The sequence below is a fragment of the Chlorocebus sabaeus genome, chromosome 19 (genome assembly GCF_047675955.1).
Source record: "Chlorocebus sabaeus isolate Y175 chromosome 19, mChlSab1.0.hap1, whole genome shotgun sequence".
Lineage (NCBI taxonomy): Eukaryota > Metazoa > Chordata > Mammalia > Primates > Cercopithecidae > Chlorocebus > Chlorocebus sabaeus.
Window position 1 is genome coordinate 21,331,839 of NC_132922.1, and position 21,618 is coordinate 21,353,456.

Consider the following 21,618-nt stretch of genomic DNA (forward strand, 5'->3'; position numbering starts at 1 on the left):
TTCTTTAATTTGTGAAGTCCTCTTGCTACACAGAAGATGATAGAAGTGACAACAGCATATTTGCAAATTGAGTAGGTGGGGCAGAGCACCAGCTTTTTGCTACCAGTGGAAAGTGTGTGAATAGAAAATGAGATTTGGCAGAGATTAGCAGGTTGACAAATTTAGGCCACTCTTTCCCTTTTCTCTTTCTATCCCAAGGTGCTGGGATTTTTGCTCCCCAGCGCAGCCCAAGCCCATGTCCTTTTCTGGGTGGTGGGTGGACTGTGGCGGGTCCCTGTGAGAGTTTTGAGAAGAGCGAGCAGAGGCACAGTAATGACAGCCATCATCGCCTCCCCAGGAAGGCCCTGACTGCAGTGTTCTTTTTTTTTATTTATATTTTTGTTGATACACAGTCTCACTGTGTTGCCCAGACTGGAGGACCATGGCATGATCATAGCTCACTGTGGCCTCAAACGTCTGGGCTGTAGTGATCCTCCTACCTCAGCCTCCTGAGTAACTAGGACTACAGGTGCATGCCACCATGCCTGGCTGACTTTCTATTTTTATTTTATAGAAATGGGATCTTGCTATGTTGCCCAGGGTGGTCTTGAACTCCTGGCCTCAAGCAATCCTTCTGTCTCTGCCTCTCTCAGTGCTGGAATTCCAGGCATGAGTCACTGTACCCAGCCCAATCATGACATCCTTCTTCTGCAAACATGGGTGGGAAGAAGGGTCAAGGGGTCCTGAGGGTGAAATATCTTCCATTCACAAGAGCACTGCCCTGACCTAGTCCCACTGTCAGCTGTAGAAAGACCACTGAGGCTTAGGGAGGTATAGCTCTGGTGCCTGGTGGAGCAGGGCTCTTTCCACCCCTTCCAGTTCCCCATGATGATGGTGTCTCTTGGGTTTTAGACTCTGCTCTTAGAGTCCACATCGCCTTCAGGCCACAGCAGCTTTGGTTGCTGTGCCTGAGAGTGTTATTGGACCCCCCAGGGGTGCTCTGGATGAAATTGACCCTATTCCCATCTGACCCCAGCAGAGGGAGCCCAGGGCTTGCTTCTGAGCACCCAGTGACACTGTCCAGGGCTCTCAGTTCAATGAGGAGCTCTAGGGCCCCCAGATCGTGGTAGAGCTCATCATGAACGTTCTGCTTGTTCATTTCTACATGCTAATAACAGGGCTGCAGCCTGGCTTTATTACATGCTCACCTCCAGCTCTGCACTAAGCTGTTTACCTGGCCTCAGAATCTGTTTCCTCGCTGTGTGGTTGTTAATTGTAATATCCCCTGCCAGGGTGCTTGTGAAGAGTCAGGTCAAGTGCTTAGCATAGATGAAGCACTTGGTAAAGGACAGCTGATTTATCATCATTGACTCTTGTAACTTTCACAATAACTCTATGAGGTGAGTTAACTGAGGCTCTGGACAGTTAAGGGGTTGCCTCAAGGTCACAGGTAGAGAGTGGAGAATTATGATTCGAAGTCAGCGAGACCTGTGTACCACTGCTGTCATTGCCAGGTGGGCTCTGACCCCCAAACAGGGAGGAGACATAAAAGGAAATGCCACTGTGAAACTGGGATTAGGTCTTTTAGGCCTTCAGGTGTTGTCTAGCTCATCCTCCTATGTTACAAATAGAGAAACTGAGGTCCAGGGAGCATACAACCACTTATCGCAGCATTGGACTTAAAGCCCGAGACTCTGGACTGCCAGCCCAGAAGCCTTTGCTCAAATCCAGGCTGCCTTTGGCCACATGAAGACACCAACCTGGCATACAGTTTTATTGATTTATCTATTAAAACATAAGGATATATTCTCATACTAATTCCTGAATATCGTGTACTATCATTCTAATTTCCCCAATTTTTTCATACATTTTTTGGGGGGAGGGAGGTTTCAGATAAACAATTTTTTTTTTTTTTTTTTAATAGTTTCTTGTTTTGAGTCTGGATCACGATAAGGCCCATACATTGCCAATGAGCAAAGCTTCTCTCAAGTGTCTTCTTATCAGAATGTCCTGCCATCTTTTTTGTTTTCTCCTGAGATTCATTGTCTTGGGCTTTCCACCATCTTTTTATTTGTTGGAGAAAATGGGTCGTTTGCTCTGTAGGTTCTACCTACTCTGGATTTTGAGGACTGCGTCCCTGTGGTATCGTTAAATGTGTTCATCTTTCTCCCTGTATGTTCTTGTGAACAGGGAGTTGGCTTAAAGACTTGATCGGATTATATTTTCGAATTTTTTTTGCGGTGGTGGGTTGGGTAGAGGGCAGGACTATATCATAGTTGTTGTTGAATACTTGCATCAAGAAGCAGAGGCTCTCTCAATGTTTGTGATGTTACTGTCATTGACAACTGTTGCCTAGATCTGTTAATTCATTAGAGAATTTTTAAAAATTCTACCTGACAGAGTTAATGTTTTTATTTCATTTTATTTATTTATTTATTTATTTATTTAGAGAAGGAGTCTCTCTCTGTCGCCCAGGCTGGAGTGCAGTGGTGTGATCTTGGCTCACTGCAACCTCCACCTCCCCAGTTCAAATGATTCTCCTGCCTCAGCCTCTCAAGTAGCTGAGATTACAGGCATGCGCCACCATGCCCAGCTGATTTTTGTATTTTTAGTGGAGATGGGGTTTTGCCATGTTGGCCAGGCTACTCTTAAGAGTTAATGTTTTGTTTTTTGTTTTTTGTTTTTTGTTTTTTTGAGGCGGAGTCTTGCTCTGTCTCCCAGGCCAGAGTGCAGTGGTGCGATCTCAGCTCACTGTAACCTCCGCCTCCCAGGTTCAAGCAATTCTCCTGCCTCAGCCTCCCAAGTAGCTGGGACTACAGGCGCGTGCCACCATGCTGGGCTAATTTTTGTATTTTCAGTAGAGACGGGGTTTCACCATTTTGGCCAGGATGGTCTCGATCTCTTGACCTCGTGATCTCCCCTCCTTGGCGTCCCATAGTGCTGGGATTACAGGCGTGAGCCACTGCACCTAACCACTAAGGTTTTTGTAATCCCTTATTTTTTATCAAAATTGTATAAGATTTGAGTGGTTGAGAAATTTTTTTGTTTTGGTGTTATATTTTTATGACTATAAATAGCTTTCCTTTTATGTTCATTTTTACCAAGTGCAGTTGTCTTGAGCCACATGTTGCAGATACAAATTTTGCCAAGAAGGTTTGATTCCTTCTTCAGGTTTTGTCAATTAATAACCTTCATCGTGGGCAGTTTTAGTTCTGTTTTATTTATTTACTAATAGTTTGATTCAGTCTGTTAGTAATAGTCCCTAAAAACTTGCTAAAAGACTGAAACATTTTGTTTTGTAGTCAGTTCTCCATTTGAGGCGGTGAAGGGGGCAAAGACCTTGGGGAACAGGGATACTCAGTGAGACAGGGTAAGAAAGAGCTGGAAGCCTCCACTGCCCCAGCGTGGAGTTCCTGAAGGCATGCTGGGGCCAAAACGCAGGATAGGCACGTGCTGCCCAAGTTGCTCCTGATGTTATTCATGGAAAGATGAGGGAGAACCCCTTTTGGTTCAAGGAAAGAATGGGCCTTGTCATCCTTTGTGATAAAATTACTACATTACCCTCCCACATTATCTCTTCTTTGCTTGTCAGGTTTAATGACAAGCTGTGCCTGAACCATCCCAGGTGGGTGGCAGTAGCATTACTATTTCTCTCCGCTCATACTGCTGGGTCACCTTGTCTCCAGTGTATGTGATTGTGTCTTTTTCTGGGAACGTACAGGGGGCCTTTTTCTGTGATTAGCATAAGATGTGGTCAGAGTGAGATAGACATAGCACCAAAGCTGCACACTTGTTCTCTCTGTAGCAGAAAGGAGTCTGTTCTGCTTTTATGAAAATTGAAATGATTTCTATTGCTGGTGTCATGGGACTTTGCTCCCCTGAGGTAAGGCCCTGGGTACCATATAAATCTTGAAGGGATGAGTTTTTAAAAATTAATGATTAAGAGTACTAGTCTGTTTGATCAGACAATATAAACCCACCTCTAGCACTTACTAGCAGTGTGATCTTGAACAAGCCATATCTTTTAGAGCCTTGAGTTTTTCCTCTATAAAATGGAAATGATAATCCTCCCTATAGGGTTGTAAGGATGCAATGACCTCAAGCATATAAAGGGTCTGGCCTGCAGAAAGCCTTCAATAAATGCTGGCATCAGTGAGATGTGGCATTACCATCCCGAATTGCCCAAGCTTATGTTGAAGAAAGATGTTGGCTGCATTCTCACTGTGGACTGTTTTTCCTTTTCTAGTGACTTGCTGTCTCCTGACTCAGTCCTGAGTTGCTTGTATCCTGGGGATCATGGAAAGAAAACTCCGAATCCAGCCAATCAGTATCAGTTTGATAAAGTTGGGTGAGTCAGCAGTTTCCTCTTCTCCTAGCTCTCTACTTCTGAGTTTCTCTGGTGGCTCAAGCTAAATGCTGGAGACCTGTTAGGGTCAGAGGTAACCTAGAGGATAGGAAGGGAATGCTTGTTCTTTCTTGCTTACAAGGCAAAGGGAGATCACAGAAAAGGGTGGAAGGATAAAAACTCGGAAACATGCTGGGTGTGGTGGCTCATGCCTATAATCCCAGCACTTTGGAAGGCCAAGGCAGGTGGATTCCTTGAGCTCAGGAGTTCAAGCCCAGCCTGGGCAACATGGCAAAACCCTGTCTCTACAAGAAATACAAAAATTAGCCAGGCGTGGTGGCAGGCATTTGTAGTCGCAGCTACTGGGGAGGCTGAGGTGGGAGAATTGCATGAGCCCAGGAGGTTGAGGCTGCAGTGAGCCATGGTCATGCCACTGCACTGCAGCCTGGGGAAAACAGAGCCAGACCCTGTCTCAAAACAAAAACAAAAAGAAAAACAACCCCTCTGGAAGCATAATAATACGTGATACAATAAAAATGTCTGACGTTTTAATTATCTGAGGATTAATTTTTAAAATATTTTCTAAATTGGTAGACCAATAAAGACATTAGTACACTGCCTTTGTATTTGATATTTGCTTATGAGTTGAGGCTGCAAGAAGAAAAGGAAAAAAGAGGAAAGTGAATATGAGAGAGATGAAATTCACAGTAGGGAACTGACAGAGTGGAAGGGCTCTGCCAGCAGCCTGGCTGTAAACATGGCCAAACCTGCAGGACTGGCTGGTCTGGAGGGCATGGGAGGATTGGAGGAGGGCTGTATCCTGGGACCACAGCAGAAGTGACTTACAGCACAATTTTATTTATTTTCTTTTCTGCAGCATCCTGACTTTGAGCGACTATGTACTTGAGCTAGGTCACCCCTACTTGTGGGTACAGAAGCTTGGTGGCCTCCACTTCCCCAAAGAGCAGCCCCAGGTCTGTACACTGATCTCATCTACTTGGCTGAGGAGCTTACCTCCTCTGTTCCTGTATAGACTCTAGAAAAGTCAGGCCAGGCATGGTGGCTCACACCTATAATCCCTGTACTTTGGGAGGCCGAGGCAGGTGGATCACCTGAGGTCAGGAGTTCAAGATCAGCCTGGCCGACATGATGAAACCGCGTCTCTACTAAAAATACAAAAAAGCTGGGTGTGGTGGCATGTGCCTATAATCCCAGCTGTTCAGGAGGCTGAAGCAGGAGAATCACTTGAACCAGGGAGGTGGAGGCTGCAGTGAGCCGAGATCAAGCCACTGCACTCCAGCCTGGGCAACAAGAGCAAAACTCTTTGTCTCAAAAAAAAAAAAGGCCTGTCATGGCCTTTGGAGTTTTGAACTGGCAGAACGTGTCCCCTCAGAGTTGTGACCTGTCTTCTGTCCACTCGGGACACTAAAATGTCTTAGACTTACAAGAGTTTAGGTACCTTTTGCTTTTTCTCTGAGCCTAGTAGCCTTCTAGACCCAGGTAGCTTGAGTCCTTGCTCTGGGACTCATGGCTGCAGGCTCTGCTGCCCTTGTTCTTGTGTGCAGGTGCCAAATACGAGGCATGAGCAGAAATCCAGGGGGCCTGGCCCCTTAGCAGAAGCCTGCCTTTCCTCAGGAGTTGGACACAGCTTCTCAAGAACCCAGCATACTGTGTTGTTTCTGCCAGGACTCAGCATCTGGCTTGTCATAGCAGATAAACCCTGCCATGTCTAAAGTACCCATCTTGGGGCATGGATAATCCAGGCTGCTGCAGGCAGGCAGGTCCCAGGAGAGAGATGGTGCCCAGAGGAAGGGATAGGGGAGCACTCGTGTGTGTGTCTCATTGTCACTCACCTCACAGCAAACAGTGATTGCTGACCACTCGCTGAGCGCCAGCCACATGGAGACCACCATGAAACTTCTGAAGACCAGGGTACAGTCCCGCCTGGCCCTCCACAAACAGTTTGCATCCCTAGGTAAGCTGATGATGGGGTGGTGGTTTAAGAGTCACTCAGGTAACACACGGACAACAACTTAGCCTTTCACTTAAAACTTGAATCCTGATGACAAATACAAGACCTGGATTCCTGGCTTTACAGAGTGGGCATCTTGGCAGAGCCACTGGGAAGAGTTCCAGGCCTGTCCAGGCAGAGGGCTGAGCTCCCTCTTAGAGCCGTCAGTGCTGTCGTGCCTCACAGAGGAGGCACAGAGCCATTGGGTAGCACAGGTTTGTGGATTGGTCAGGGGCAACTCATTCTAGGCCATGCATTGCAGATTTTGATGTGCATTCGACACATATTTAATGAGATCCTGATTCATACCTGGCACTGAGCAGAGTGCTGGGAGAAGAACTGAGCACAGTGAATCCCTGCCCCTGGCTCTGTGGCTCACAGTCAGCTTATTTGAATATAGCTGTCCAGGGAGCAACTCGCATATCCGTTCCCCAAGGCCTACCGACCTGATGTTCCCCAGGGTGAGGCTGAGCCTATGTTTTCTTCTAAGCTCCCAAGTGATAATGACGAGCCACTGACTTAGGTGGTGGTATTTGGGGGTTTCTTTTAGTTTATTCACTCAGTAAATGGTTGTCACATGCTTACCATGTTCAAGGTGCTTACAGTGGCAGGGGGATGGGGTCAAGATTTTTCTGATCTAAAAGAGTCTCTGGGCCAGGCACGGTTACTCTTGCCTGTAATCACAGCACTTTGGGAGGCCAAGGCAGACAGATCTCTTGAGATCAGGAGTTCAAGACCAGCCTGCCAACATGGTAAAACCCCGTCTCTACTAAAAATACAAAAATTAGCTGGGCATGGTGGCGTGCACCTGTATTCCAGCTACTCAGGAGGCTGAAGCAGGAGAATTGCTTGAACCTGAGAGGTGGAGGCTGCAGTGAGCCAAGATTCCAGCCTGGGCAACAAAGCGAGACTCCGTCTCAAAATAAAAAGTAAAAAAATAAATTAAAAAAAGAGTCTCTGTCAGGAAAGGCATTGGGTTTCCAGGACACATCTGGAGACCACTCCCCACCAGTTCTTGGACTCCACATGGCTGCTGATCTCTCCAGAGCACCGATGTTTGTCCATCGGGCCTCGTTCCCCATCAGCATTGCTGAGTTTGTTGTCCCAAGGTTGGGAGCTTGTCATTCTGGACAGCGCTTACTGTGTTGGCCGTATTTGCTTATTGAAATGCCAGCAGGAATTTACCCTGGAGCAGTTCTCTGGCTCTTCTCCTGACACACAACACTTCAGTTTTTTCCTCCATCAAGGTCAGCTATGAAAATGCAGGCCTCTAGGCTGTTTGATCTAATTAACAGTCAACTGCTGCGGGGGCATCCTCCCTAGTTCTGACTGCAGGGGTTTTTCTTTGGCAGGCTATCATTTGCATTAAAGAGAAAGCACCGTAAATGCTGGCACTGGATCTGGCCACAAGCACACAGCACCACTGGGTGAAGGTCAGGTTGACATGCTTGCATTCCTGGCACATGTTGACCTGGGTACTTGAGTGCCAGGTGTACCAGGATAGCTGGCCGGGCCATCTGAGCCCTTCAGAGAGCCCCAGGAGGATGCTAGTTACCCATCTGTGGCACCTGATTTCTACCTGTGACGTCACCTGTCTTGCTCTCTTTTAGAACATGGCATTGTGCCAGTTACCAGTGATTGCCAGTACCTCTTCCCTGCCAAGGTTGTCTCTCGCCTGGTGAAATGGGTGACAGTTGCCCATGAGGATTACATGGTAGGTGAAGGAGTGAAAAGTTACCCTTACTGTCCTGAGGAATGCAGGACCATGTCACCTTCCAGCTCCTGCCACCTCGTTGGAAGGGCAGGGAATTTAACTAGAGGAGCCAGTAGTTCACTTCTTGTCTGTGGTACCTCTTCTAGGAGCTGCATTTCACCAAAGACATTGTGGATGCGGGACTGGCTGGGGACACCAATCTCTACTACATGGCACTCATCGAAAGGGGCACAGGTAATTGCTCTGGTGATTACAGGGGTTCTAGACAAAGGGCGCTGCCAAGAATCAAACACTCTTGGGGGTTGCCCAAAGAAAGCAGAAGATCCTGGAATCCTGCTGCAAGGACTTAACAGATAATAATGATCGTGAGAGCCTGTTCAGCAAGGACTCATTCTGCAACACAGTCACACACACGCTCTGTCTCACTGAACCCTCAGTACAGTCCTAGGGGTGGTGCTGTCATTTCCATTTTACTGGGGAGGAAATTCGGGCTTAGTTACAAGCCCAGTCTGAGCGCTGAGCCTGAGCTCTTTGCTCTTTCCTTCACCGCTCTCTACACCAGACATCTCCTCTTTCTCCCTCTTCATAGCAGGGCTGAGGGGTCACCCTCAGGTTGTAAAGGGCAGGGTCAGAGGGCCTCCCTCCCTCTTTTGCAGTCCCTGTTCTCACTTCAGAGGCATCGAAAGCTCTGATTCTTCACACCTCTTCTGGCATCCAACTCTGCCAGGGTTCCCTGCTGAAGTCCTGGGATGCTGTGTTTCAGCTGTTATGCTGTTGTCCCACCCAAGGTGCGGCAAGCCTGGCACTGCCTGTGGGATCTGACACCCCCAAGACTTGGTGCTGAGCTGAGGAAATTGTCTGTAGTTCTAAGACAGTTCCAGAACTGTAAGGAAAGTTGAACTCTTTGGTATCAGAGTTTCTGTCCTCACTACCCAACTTGCTTCTCTTTCTATTCTTCATGTCTTCTAAAAAAACATTCTGAAGAAGCTGAATTATTTCAGATACGGTTGAGGCCTCCCTATCCCACTTTATTCCCTTTCTCCTAATAGGTGACCACTATTTGGATTTTATACATTTGCTTTCCATCCTTTCCCCACCACACACTTTTTTTTTTTTGAGACGGAATCTCACTCTGTCGCCCAGGCTGGAGTGCAGTGGCGCAATCTCGGCTCACTGCAAGCTCCACCCCCCGGGTTCACGCCATTCTCCTGCCTCAGCTTCCTGAGTAACTGGGACTAAAGTCACCTGCCACCACACTTGGCTAATTTTTTGTATTTTTAGTAGAGACAGGGTTTCACCATGTTAGCCAGGATGGTCTCGATCTCCTGACCTTGTGATCCACCCGCCTCGGCCTCCCACAGTGCTGGGATTATAGGCATGAGCCACCACGCCTGGCCACAACTTTTTAGTTAATGTTCTGACTGTTAGGGAAGAATTATGTTAACCTCTCTTCTCCTCTCCTCTGTTACTTGAATAACTAGTGGTCAGAGAGTTAAACTCTCCCCTACAAAAAATAACTAAAAAGAAGTGGCAAACCTATCCCACTTGAGAACATAAATGTCCTCCTGTTGAAAAAGGCAAAGGCTTTCACCAGAGAAAAAATGAATATGTTCAAAAACACAAATATTTTGTTTAATAATTATGAACACAGCTTTGGTATCAGCCAGTTCTGGTTAAACTCAGCACTGCTACTTTCCAACTATTTGATGGTAGAGAAGTTTCTGTCAGAGCCCGTTTCTTTATGTGTAAAATGAGGATGATGATAATAGTACCTAACTCATAGAATTACTGTTAGGATGAAATAAAATGTGTCTAGAGGGTTTACCACAGTGCCTGGGATACAGTAAGGACTCTCTAGATGTTGGCTAGTATAAAGAATTTTGTGTAACAAAGTATGTAAAAATCAAATGAAAATAGAGAAAATATATTTGATGTAACAGTTGATACACAATATTGTTGAAAAATTAGATAGTAAGCTTTCACGTGGAGAAATCCTTAGCTTGCTGGCAAATAAAGAAATGACAATTAAACTTCTATCAAAGTAGCAAATAGAACACATGGAGAAAGCTAAGGTGGACCAGACTCTGGGGAGTCCACAGCTTTGTGGCACAGTAAATATGTCAGAGTCCTTGGAGAGACCAATTATAGGACCTCACATTCTGCAAGCTGGCAATTCTACTTAGGAAATTTTAGAACAGTTGGTACCAGAATGTGCTCTGCAGCATTCAGATTAATAGGAGACATCTGAGCTGGCCTCAGGGGTGCAGTGGGGAGGCTGCCATGGCTGGTAAGCTGGGTCTTAGAACTGAGCTTTCCTCCTCTCTCCTCTCTTCCCAGCCAAACTGCAGGCCGCTGTGGTGTTGAATCCTGGCTACTCCTCCATCCCACCTGTTTTCCAGCTCTGTTTGAACTGGAAAGGGGAGAAAACCAACAGCAATGATGACAACATTCGGGTAAGACCCAGCTGGGGATGACGGGAGGAGCAGGTAAAGCTCCCGGGGGAGGTGGCCGTGGCAGAACCCACTGCAGCTGAAGGCTTGGGCACTGCCTTAATTCCCAAAACAGAAGGTTGTGCCAGGATTTGCAGAATTTGCTGGAGCTTGTGTGGTGTAATAGAGGAAAGAGCCCAGACCTACTTGCCTACCTTGGGGTTCGCAGGTTTCCCCATTTAGAGAGTAAGAAGAAATACCTACTTGAAAGGTTATTGGCTTGGGCTCCTATAAAAAAATGTGAATAAGCTCTGAAGCATTATAGAAGCACTGGAATGACATGAAGAATGACATCGTTGCACCTGTTAATCAGCATTGTAGCTGTTAATCAGCATTGCAGCTGTTAAGTAGCAGCCTGTGGCAGCTACTAAATCAAACGTGCCATGGAACACGTTTTTAACCAACATCTTCTGACTTAGGTCTTATTTTGAGACTCCTGCCCTACATACCTCTGTTTTCCTGGCTGTGGGCATACGAGGCAGGGAAAGTTACGGGTCAAAATCAGGAAGACCTCATTGCCTTGATGAGGGGGCCTCAGGACAAGCCAGTCTAGCTTGATCTGATGGCCCAGCTCCTGCAGAGGCATCAGCACTCAGGCCCATCCAGGAATGGAAGCCCGGCCATTGTGGTCCCCCAAACGCAAGAAGGTAGTGCTGAGATGCTGGCTTTCCCACCACACAGGCCATGGAGGGTGAAGTCAATGTGTGCTACAAGGAGCTGTGTGGCCCTTGGCCCAGCCACCAGCTGTTGACCAACCAGCTGCAGCGGCTGTGTGTGCTGCTGGATGTTTACCTGGAGACCGAGAGCCATGACGACAGTGTGGAGGGGCCCAAGGAATTTCCCCAGGAGAAGATGTGTCTGCGGCTCTTCAGGTGAGGGGAGGTCTGGGGCTCTGGTGAGTTCTCACAGTGATGTGGGGCAGAGATCAGAGCCACATTTTCTGGGGAGAGCTTGCTTCTTCCTGAAACTTCCCCTTCAAGCGTGTGCCTGTCACCCTGGTCCACCTGTTTTTCACCAACACCTCCTGAAGGTAGGTCACCCAACCACATAAACAATGCCAGGTATAGGCCAAGAGGATTTGGCTGAACTTTATTTTCTATACTTTCAGTGGAAAACAATAGAGTTTGTTCGCTTTTTGCTGTCCAAATAAGCTTTTTAAACTGTGTGCATGCTCGCCTGTCCCCAGGGAGTCTGCTGTGGTCTTTCTAGGGTACTGTCCTGTCAGTGAGAACCACAGCTTAGGCAGTCAGGTGGCACAGAAGGAACTAGCCTCAAAGTAAGACAGAGGAGTGCAGATCTCTGTTTTGCTGCTGACCTTAGAAGAGTCACATCTGCTTAGCTCTGAGCCCTCCCCCCACTTTTTTTTTTCTTTTCTTTTCTTTGAGACAGGGTCTTACTCTCTTGCCCAGACTGGAGTGCAGCAGCACGATCATAGCCCACTGCAGCCTTGCAGTCTTGACCTCCAGGGCTGAAACGATCCTCCTGCCTCAGCCTCCCTAGTAGCTGGGACCACAGGCATGCACTGCCACACCCAACTAATTTTTAAATGTTTTTATAGAGATGAGGTTTCACCATATTAGCCAGGCTGGTCTCAAACTCCTAGGTTCAAGTGATCAGCTTGCCTCAGCCTCCCAAAGTGCTGGGATTACAGGCATGAGCCATTGCGCCCAACTGCCATTTTGTGAAGAGTGAAGTGGTGGAAGTAATACCTTCTAGCTCATGATGATTCAGAAGTAATTCATGTAAAGCTTCCTGGCACAAGACTGGGACTTGGAAAACGCCAGCAGTTCCTGACAGCTTGGTACACAGAGTGTCTGGTCTCATGGCACTTCCAGCTACTTTTCCTTTCTCTTTCGTTTTGGGTCTTTTATTTCCCTTTCATTCCCTAACTCATGTTCTTTTAAGAGTCAGTTTCAAAACTGCAGATTTCACTGCTGAGGCATCCCTTCCCTTCTGAGCGAGGTTGGGGAGGAGCAGTGTTTGGGAAGAAGAGTGATAATCTGTTTCTAATCAGTTTCTAATCAGGACATCCCTCCTTGTTCCCTGTCAGTCTAAACAGTGCCTTACCTCTCCCTCACCTTGTTCTCAGACAGCCAGTTCCAGCCCCTTGAAGCAGTCCCAGCATGCTCTCACTTCATCTGACACCTCCACTGGCCTGGTTCATTGTGTTGTCTCATAATAATGAGTTCCAGCTCTGAGTGGCTGCTGGGAGGTGGAGCTGGTGGCCAGATGCTGGCACCTTCTAGGACTTGCTCTTCCTAGAGGGCTTGTGTGAGACCTCAGCTTTTCCCACCTGCCCAACCCACTTTAACACATTTCCAAGGTGGGAACTCACATGGCCAGCATTTATTTCCACTTCTCTAATGGTTCCCAAAGGACCCATTTCTTTTTCTTTTTTCTTTTTTTTTGAGACGGAGTCTCACTCTGTCACCCAGGCTGGAGTGTAGTAGCATGATCTCGGCTCACTGCAACCTCTGCCTCCTGGCCAAAGGACCCCATTCTTTTTTTTTTTTTTTTTTTTTTGAGACGGAGTCTCGCTCTCTCGCCCAGGCTGGAGTGCAGTGGCCGGATCTCAGCTCACTGCAAGCTCCGCCTCCCGGGTTTACGCCATTCTCCTGCCTCAGCCTCCCGAGTAGCTGGGACTACAGGCACCCGCCACCTCGCCCGGCTAGTTTTTTGTATATTTTTAGTAGAGACGGGGTTTCACCAGGTTAGCCAGGATGGTCTCGATCTCCTGTCTTCGTGATCCGCCCGTCTCGGCCTCCCAAAGTGCTGGGATTACAGACTTGAGCCACCACGCCCGGCCAAGGACCCCATTCTTGAAGGGCTTTGTTGTGTCTCCAGGCTGAGCTCCTCTGTCCACATTCTGAGAAGGTGCTCCTTCAGTGACTCAGATCCAGGTAACTCTATGGCCGGTAGATGTGAGAGGCAAGGCTCTCCGGCCAGGATGCAGAGTGCTGGCATGGGCAGCAAGAGACCTGAGGCCAGGCGTTCCACCAGCCTGGCCAGCATGGCGAAATCTAAACTAAACCTCAACCTAAACCCAGGCGTGGTGGTGCATGCCTGTAATCCCAGCTACTTGGAAGGCTGAGGCACGAAAATCCCTTGAACCCAGGAGGCAGGGGTTGCAGTGAGCTGAGATCGTGCCACTGCATTCCAGCCTGGGCGATACAGAGACTCCGTGTCAAAAAAAAAAAAAAAAAGGAACAATCCTAAAAAGTGAGGGTGCCCAAAGCTATGTCCCTGAAGTGCCACTGTCAGTGAGGGCCTTTCCAAGTTTGTGTTCACTCATTAGCAACTAGCACAAGAAGACATTTTTACAAAAATAGTATCTCACCTTATATATTGTTCTGCTGTATGCTTTTCTCGCAACATTCTGTGTCATATAACTCTGCCTCTTTTTTTTTTTTTTTCCCTTGTGTGAATGAACCATAATTTATTTTATCAGCCTAGAAGGTGTGTTACTAACTACTCCATTCTCCTATTTCTCTAGGGGTCCCAGCAGGATGAAGCCATTTAAATACAACCATCCTCAGGGATTCTTCAGCCATCGCTGACCTCCCGCCCAGCCTGTTGTTTCCCCCAAGGCCTCACCCTGAGTACTGGGCTTCTGCTTTCTGCTGTGGCCCACATGTGACTCTTGATACTCTCTAAAGACACCAGCCGATTAAAAAGCGTCACCTGACCGGTGGCCTTTGTCTGTGGTTCCTTGCTGGGTGGCTTTGTAGTCTGGAAGGGCAGGTGGGAGCTGTGGCACAGTGTCAAAAAGCATTTGTAGAGAGACTTTTTCTCAGCAGCCAAGAAAAGCAGAGTGGAAAAAGATTCCAATTCTGCAGAGAGATGCTCACCTCTTGTCTACGCACACCCTATTTCTGCTTTGGGGAGTGAGGTCCTCATGATCTTGGTATTTATTATCCCAGGTTCCTGCTGTTAAGAGGTGGTAGGAGAAGCCAAAGACAGCAGAGCACCAAAAGCAAAAGCTGTTCCCTCCCCACCTGCTCTTCCCATTATCCCTGTCAGGGTTGCCGATGGACAAATTGTCTCTGATCGTTGGCTGTTATAAATGCCTGACAGTGCAGTGTAAACAGAAGACAAATTCAGTTGATCCTTGAACAACTCAGGGATTAGGGGCACCGTAACACCCCCTGCCCTGCACAGTTGAAAAATCTGTGTGTAACTTTTGACTCCCTAAAAACTTAACTAATAGCCTGCTGTTGACCAGTAATATGCTATTAGTAGTTACTTACTGCTAACATAGTACATATTTTCAATATATATTTTGTATCTTGTACACTGTATTCTTGCAATAGAGTAAACTAGAGGAAAGAAAATGTTATTAGGAAAGTCGTAAGGGGGCCTGGGCGCAGTGACTCACGTCTGTAATCCCAGCGCTTTGGGAGGCTGAGGCGGGTGGATCACTTGAGGTCAGGAGTTTGAGACCAGCCTGGCCAACATGGTCTCTGCTAAAAACACGAAAATTAGCCAAGCGTGGTGGTGCATGCCTGTAGTCCCAGCTACTCAAGAGGCTGAAGCAGAATTACTTGAACCTATGAGGCAGAGGTTGCAGTAAGCCAAGATCACGCTACTGTGCTCGAGCTTGGGCAACAGAGTAAGACTCTGTCTCAAAAATAAAAAAATAAGAAAGCCATAAGGAAGGAAATATATATCTACTAGTAAGTGGAAGTGGATCACCATAAAGGTCTTCACATCCTGTCTCAGGGTTGAATAAGGAAGAGGAGGGGTTGGTCTTGGTGTCTCAAGGATGGCAGAGGCAGAAAAGGTGGAGGAGGTGGAGGCAGAGGCAGGCACCACTGTTATTTTATCTAACAAAATCTGTACAGGGGCTCATGACTGTAATCCTAGTACTTTGGGAGGCTAAGGCAGGAGGATCCCTTGAGGCCAGCAGTTCAGGTCCAGCCTGAACAACGTAGTGAGACCCTGTGTCTACAAAAAATTTAAAAATTGGCCGGGCACGGTGGCTCAAGCCTGTAATCCCAGCACTTTGGGAGGCCGAGACAGGCGGATCACAAGGTCAGGAGATCGAAACCATCCTGGCTAACACAGTGAAACCCCGTCTCTACTAAAAAATACAAAAAACTAGCCGGGCGAGGTGGCGGGCGCCTGTAGTCCCAGCTACTCGGGAGGCTGAGGCAGGAGAATGGTGTAAACCCGGGAGGCGGAGCTTGCAGTGAGCTGAGATCCGGCCACTACACTCCAGCCTGGGCGACAGAGCGAGACTCCGTCTCAAAAAAAAAAAAAAAAAAATTTAAAAATTAGCCAGGTGTGGTGGTATCCACTAATAGTCCCAGTTGCTCAGAAGGCTGAGGTGGGCAGATGACTTGAGTCCAGGAGTTCAAGGTCATAGTGAGCTATTCATTGTGCCTGTACTGTACTCTAGCCTGGGAAACAATGCAAGACCCTATCTCTAAAAAATAAAAATAAAAAAAAAGAAATCTGCATATAATAGACCCACAGAGTCCAAACTGTTGTTCAGAGATCAACTGTACTTCACAGAGAGTAATTCTAAGTCTTACAGGATTTCATGGAGTTGGCGAGAGTGGTGTTGGAGAATCAATCACATACAGAGATACAGGACAGTGAGACCAGGTAACATTTGAGGAGAATATATATTTTTTTAAATTGAGACAGGGTCTTGCTCTGTTGTTCAGGCTGGAGTGCAGTGGCATGAACACAGCTCACTGTAGCCTCAACCTCTCCTGGACTCAAGTGATCCTCCTGCCTCAGCCTCCCAAGTAGCTGGGACCACAGACGTGTGTCACCATGCCTGGCTAATTTTTAAATTTTTTGTAGAGGCGGGATCCCACTAGTTTTCTCAGGCTGGTCTCAAACTCCTGGGCTCAAATGATCCTCCCACCTAGGCCTCCCAAAGTGCTAGAATTATAGACATGAGCCATCACGCCTGGCCTGAGTAGAGTCTTTATGGTAATGACAAAAGTGCCTCAAAATATAATGGTTTGATTCTCAAAGGATTAAGAGAAGTCTTGGGAAGATAGGTAACAACCTTTAAAATGTTCATAAAATTACCTCCTTTGTAATACTGCAAGTCAAAGTAAAGGATGGCATAGACTATTCTTGGACAGTTTTGTCAAAAAGTGTATCTTGACCCTCACCATCAGTACTCCATTCTTTATTCATTTTAAAAAATAAGATGGGCCGGGCGCAGTGGCTCACACCTGTAATATCAGCACTTTGGGATGCCAGTGGGCAGGTGACCTGAGGTCAGGAGTTCAAGACCAGCCTGGTCAACATGGTGAAACCCCGTCTACTAAAAATACAAAAATTAGCTGGGCATGGTGGTGCACGCCTGTAATCCCAACTACTCGGGAGGCTGAGGCAGGAGAATTGCTTGAATCCCTGAGGTGGAGGTTGCAATGAGCTGAGATTGTGCCACTGCACTCCAGCCTGGACAACAGAGCAAGACTCCGTCTTGGGGAAAAAAAAAAGATGTAGAAATGTAAAAATTTTTGAGAATTAGTACGTAGTTGCAGAGATAAAGTTTGCTAACTCCAAGAGGAAACACATTTTATTTTTTGTGATTGTCCTGATGGAACTTTTTATCCCTCCACGACATGCTGTTAAGCTTGGTCCCTATCATAAGCGTATTCCCCCAAGTGGACTTTTACTTTTTTTCTTTGGATAATGCAGACCTCCAGTATAAAAGCTATTCCTCCAGGTCTCTCTGCCGATCACTGAGTATCCCAGGGATAAGGATTTTCAGAAGAAGAGCTAAGTAATAAATTCCTTCCCCTACCAGGGCCCTTCATTTTACGGATGAAAACCTAAGCCTTGCTGGGCATGGTGGCTTGTGCCTATAATCCAAGCCATTCAGAAAGCTGAGGCAGGAGAATTGCTTGAGCCCAGGAGTTCAAGACCAGCCTGGGTAATATAGTGAGTCCCCATTTGGAAAAAAAAAAGAAACCTGAGCCTAGCAAGGAGAAGAGAATGATACCTTCGATGGCTGTTAAATCACCACCACTACCGTCAGTCCACATCAGTCCTTTGAATTCCAAAGGCAGGTACTCTCTAGCTCAGAGGTCCTCGAACTTCAGCCCGTATGGGAGTCACCCATCCCAGCACCTGATGAGAAACACAGACACCCAAGTCTCATTCCAAATATTCTGACTCCGTTGACCTGAGATGCGCCAAGGAAGTGTATTTTTTTATTTTTTTATTTTTTGAGCCTTGCTCTGTCGCCCAGGCTGGAGTGCAGTGGCACGATCTCAGCTCACTGCAACCTCCACCTCCTGGGTTCAAGTGATTCTCCTGCCTCAGCCTCCCAAGAGCTGGGATTACAAGTGTGTGGCTAATTTTGTATTTTTAGTAGAGACAGGGTTTCACCGTGTTGGCCAGGCTGGTCTCAAACTCCTGACCTCAGGTGATCCACCCACCTTGGCCTCCCAAAGTGCTGGGATTACAGGCGTGAGCCACCCCGCCCAGCCAGGAAGTGTATTTTTAACCAAGATTCCCAGGTATAGACTGCCCTGGTCTCTTTATGGAAGACACTGTACTTTCTTCCCTTCCCTTCGCTTTCCTCATTTTTCTTGATGACGCTACAGGGCCAGATTCTCTGGGCAGCTCTTTCTTCTCCAGTCTTCTGCACCTTGGATAGCAGCATGAGCATCTGGGTGCTTTTTTTTTTTTTTTTTTTTTTTGAGATGGAGTCTCGCTCTGTTGCCCAGGCTGGAGTGCAGTGGCACGATATTGGCTCATTGCAACCTCCGCCTCCCAGGTTCACGAAATTCTCCTGCCTCAGCCTTCTGAGTAGCTGAGATTACAGGCGCCCACTACCATGCCTGGCTAATTTTTTATATTTTTAGTAGAGATGGGGTTTCACCATGTTAGCCAGGATGGTGTCAATCTCCTCACCTCGTAATTCACCTGCCTTGGCCTCCCAAAGTGCTGGGATTACAGGTGTGAGCCACCGTGCCCCGTGAGGTGCTTCTTTCTCTCCACATAGCGAGATCTCCTTGTCTTTTCCCTGACCTACTTGCCTGGGACTTTGTCCCAGGTGGCATCCCCCTGGTCTGTCCACCTTCAGGCCTTGTGTCTCACCGCCTGTGCTGAATAAGATTGAAATAGAGCCTAAAAATAGTTTCTTTAATAGCCCCCGCATTGCAGCCTGCACTTCTTTGTTCTTGGCTGGAAGGCAGCCAAACTGACTCAGCACAAAAGCTCATCTCCAGAAGCCAGGACAAGATTTCAAAGAGGGCTTGTGAAGGCTGGGAATAGGCTTTGCTGCTTAGACGGGATATCAGAACCTGTCACCCTCCAGAAGAGATTTTCCCTTTCCAGAGAAGCAGGCTGAACAAAAGAATCCCTTGGCTTTAAGGAGGATTTTAAAACAAGCGAGAAGCCCGGTCAGTCCCTCCCCCTGTGGGCTACTTAGCCATTCATGCCCAGGGTGGGCAGATTAGGGGGAGAGGGACTGGCGTGGGAAGACCTAGAAGCTTCCTCCTCAGCTGGAATTGTCCATGAACTTTTGGCAGATTATATTCTGGGGCATATCGCAGACCGCAGCCCATCTGTCGCTCTCTTGTACCTGGGACTCAGCCTGTGTTGCTCGCCTTTGTTTCTTTTTTGTTTTTTTTCCTTGACAGTGTTTTTAAAACTTTTTTTTTTTTTTTCTTTTGTAGAGACAAAGTCTCACTGTGTTGCTCAGGCTAGTCTTAAACTCCTGGCCTCAAGCAATCTTTCCACCTCGGCCTCCCAAAGTGCTAGGATTACAGCCGTGAACCTACCATGTCAGGCCTATTCCTTGCCTTTTTAAAGCTGCCATCCACATTCCTGATTTATCGGTGTCTTCTAGTCTCTCCCTTATTTTCTTCCCAGCTTACCCCTTACTATTTTCTTTGCAAGTAACTCCACAGACCCTTTTCATAAACTTAAGGGTGTTCTTGCTGATCACTCCGCAAAGCTAAGCAAAACCCTATCCCTAGGAGGGAGCAGGGCTGCCAGGCTTCCAAAGGAACTTCGTCCCTGTCAGTGTAGCCGACTCTCCTTTCTATGGTGTTCAACGGTGTCTCTGATGAGAATAGTCATTAAGCATCTATTTTGGGTCAGGCCCTGTGCTAATCACATTTTTACATTCACTGTCCTATTTAAATGCAACTTAGTGTGTATTTTGCCTCCTTGGTTAAATTTATCCCTAAGTATTTTATTCTTTTGGTACTATTATAAATAGAATTGTTTTCTTAATTTCTTTTTCTGATAGTTCATTGGTGAGTAGACGTACAATTGTTCTTTGTGTGCTGACTTTGTCCCCTGCTGCTTTACTGAATTCATTTATTAACTCTAGTAATTAAAACAAACTTTTCTGCCAGTCTGGGTAATATAGTGAAGCCCTGTCTATACTAAAATAAGATTTAAAAATTAGCCAGGTGTAGTGGCACATAACTGTAGTCCCAGCTACTCAAGAGGCTAAGGCAGGAGGATCACATGAGCCCAGAAGTTAGAGGCTACAGTGAGCTATGATCACACAACTTCACTCCAGTCTTGGGGACAAAGTCTCAAAATAAATAAATAAATAAATAAATAAATAAATAAATAAATAAATAGTTTATTGTGGATTATTTGGGATTTTCTATATATGTGATAATGTCATCTACAAATAGAGATAGTTCTATTTCTTCCTTTCCAATTTGGATGCCTTTTCTTTTTCTTGCCTAATTTCTCTGGCTAGGACTGCCAGTACTGTGTTGAATACAATTGTGAAAGTGGGCATCTCTGTCTTGTTCCTGATCTTAGGGGAAAAGCTTTCAGCCTTTCACCATTGGTTTTTTGTTTTTTGTTTTAGATACAGGGTTTTGCTCTGTCACCCAGGCTGGAGTGCAGTGGTGCAATCAGAGCTTACTGCAGCCTTGAACTCCAGGGCTCAAGCGATTCTCCTACCTCAGCCTCCCACATACCTGGGAATACAGGTGCGAGCCACTGTGCCCAGCTCCCCTTCATTCTTTAAGGTAGTGTATTACATTAATCGATTTTCTTTTTCTTTTTCTTTTTCTTTCTTTTTTTTTTTTTATTTTTGAGACAGACTCTCACTGTGTCACTCAAGCTGGAGTGCAGTGGTGCAGTCTTGGCTCACTGCAACCTCTGTCTCCCAGGTTCAAGTGATTCTCCTGCTTCAGCCTCCCACATACCTGGGAATACAGGTGCAAGCCATCGTGCCCAGCTCCCCTTCATTCTTTAAGGTAGTATATTACATTAATTGATTTTCTTTTCTTTTCCTTTTTCTTTTTTTTTTTTTTTTTTTGAGACAGACTCTCACTCTGACACTCAAGCTGGAGTGCAGTGGCGCAGTCTTGGCTCACTGCAACCTCTGCCTCCCAGGTTCAAGTGATTCTCCTGCTTCAGCCTCCCGAGTAGCTGGGACTACAAGTACTTGCCCCGCCATGCCTGGCTAATTTTTGCTTTTTTTTTTTTTTTTTTTTTTTTTTAAGTAGAGATGGGGTTTTACCATGCTGCCCAGGCTGGTCTCAAACTCCTAATCTCAAGTGAACCTCTCGCCTCGGCCTCCCAAGGTGTGGGGATTACAGGCATGAGCCACCGTGTCCAGCCTGTATTTATTTATTTATTTATTTTTGAGACAGAGTTTCTCTCTTGTTGTCCAGGCTGGAGTGTAATGGTGTGACCTCGGCTCACTGCAACCTCCACCTCCTGGGTTCAAGCAATTCTCCTGCCTCAGCCTCCCAAGTAGCTGGGATTACAGGCATGTGCCACCACACTTGCCTAATTTTTGTATTTTTAATAGAGACAGGGTTTCACCATGTTGGCCAGGCTGGTCTTGAACTCCTGAGCTTGTGATCTGCCTAACTTGGCCTCCCAAAGTGCTGAGATTACAGGCATGAGCCACCGCCCCTGCTCTGATCTTTTAAATATGGTGTTGGATCAGATTTGCCTAGTACTTTGTTGGCGATTTTTGCATCTGTATTTATAAAATATATTGATCTATAGTTTTCTTGTGGTGTCTTTTTATGGCTCTGGTATTTAGGTAACACACAGGCCTCATAGAATGAGTTAAGGAAGTGTTTCCTCCAAGTTTTTGGAAGCTTTTGAGAAGGAC

General features: G+C 46.7%; 1 protein-coding gene across 9 annotated transcripts in view; it reads left to right on the top strand.

Moving 5' to 3' along the window:
- The window catches only part of THOC5 (THO complex subunit 5), a 40,790-nt gene extending 26,567 nt beyond the window's left edge, over positions 1-14,223 (top strand). For all 9 annotated transcript variants that reach the window (XM_073006836.1, XM_007975340.3, XM_007975337.3 and 6 more), the window contains 8 exons: positions 4,226-4,327; positions 5,202-5,298; positions 6,185-6,299; positions 7,946-8,049; positions 8,196-8,283; positions 10,387-10,502; positions 11,220-11,410; positions 14,032-14,223. In XM_073006836.1, coding sequence (XP_072862937.1) covers positions 4,226-4,327; positions 5,202-5,298; positions 6,185-6,299; positions 7,946-8,049; positions 8,196-8,283; positions 10,387-10,502; positions 11,220-11,410; positions 14,032-14,095 — 877 coding nt within the window. In that variant the 3' untranslated portion in view covers positions 14,096-14,223. The remainder of the gene's footprint in view (positions 1-4,225; positions 4,328-5,201; positions 5,299-6,184; positions 6,300-7,945; positions 8,050-8,195; positions 8,284-10,386; positions 10,503-11,219; positions 11,411-14,031) is intronic.
- The last annotated feature ends 7,395 nt before the right edge of the window (positions 14,224-21,618 follow it).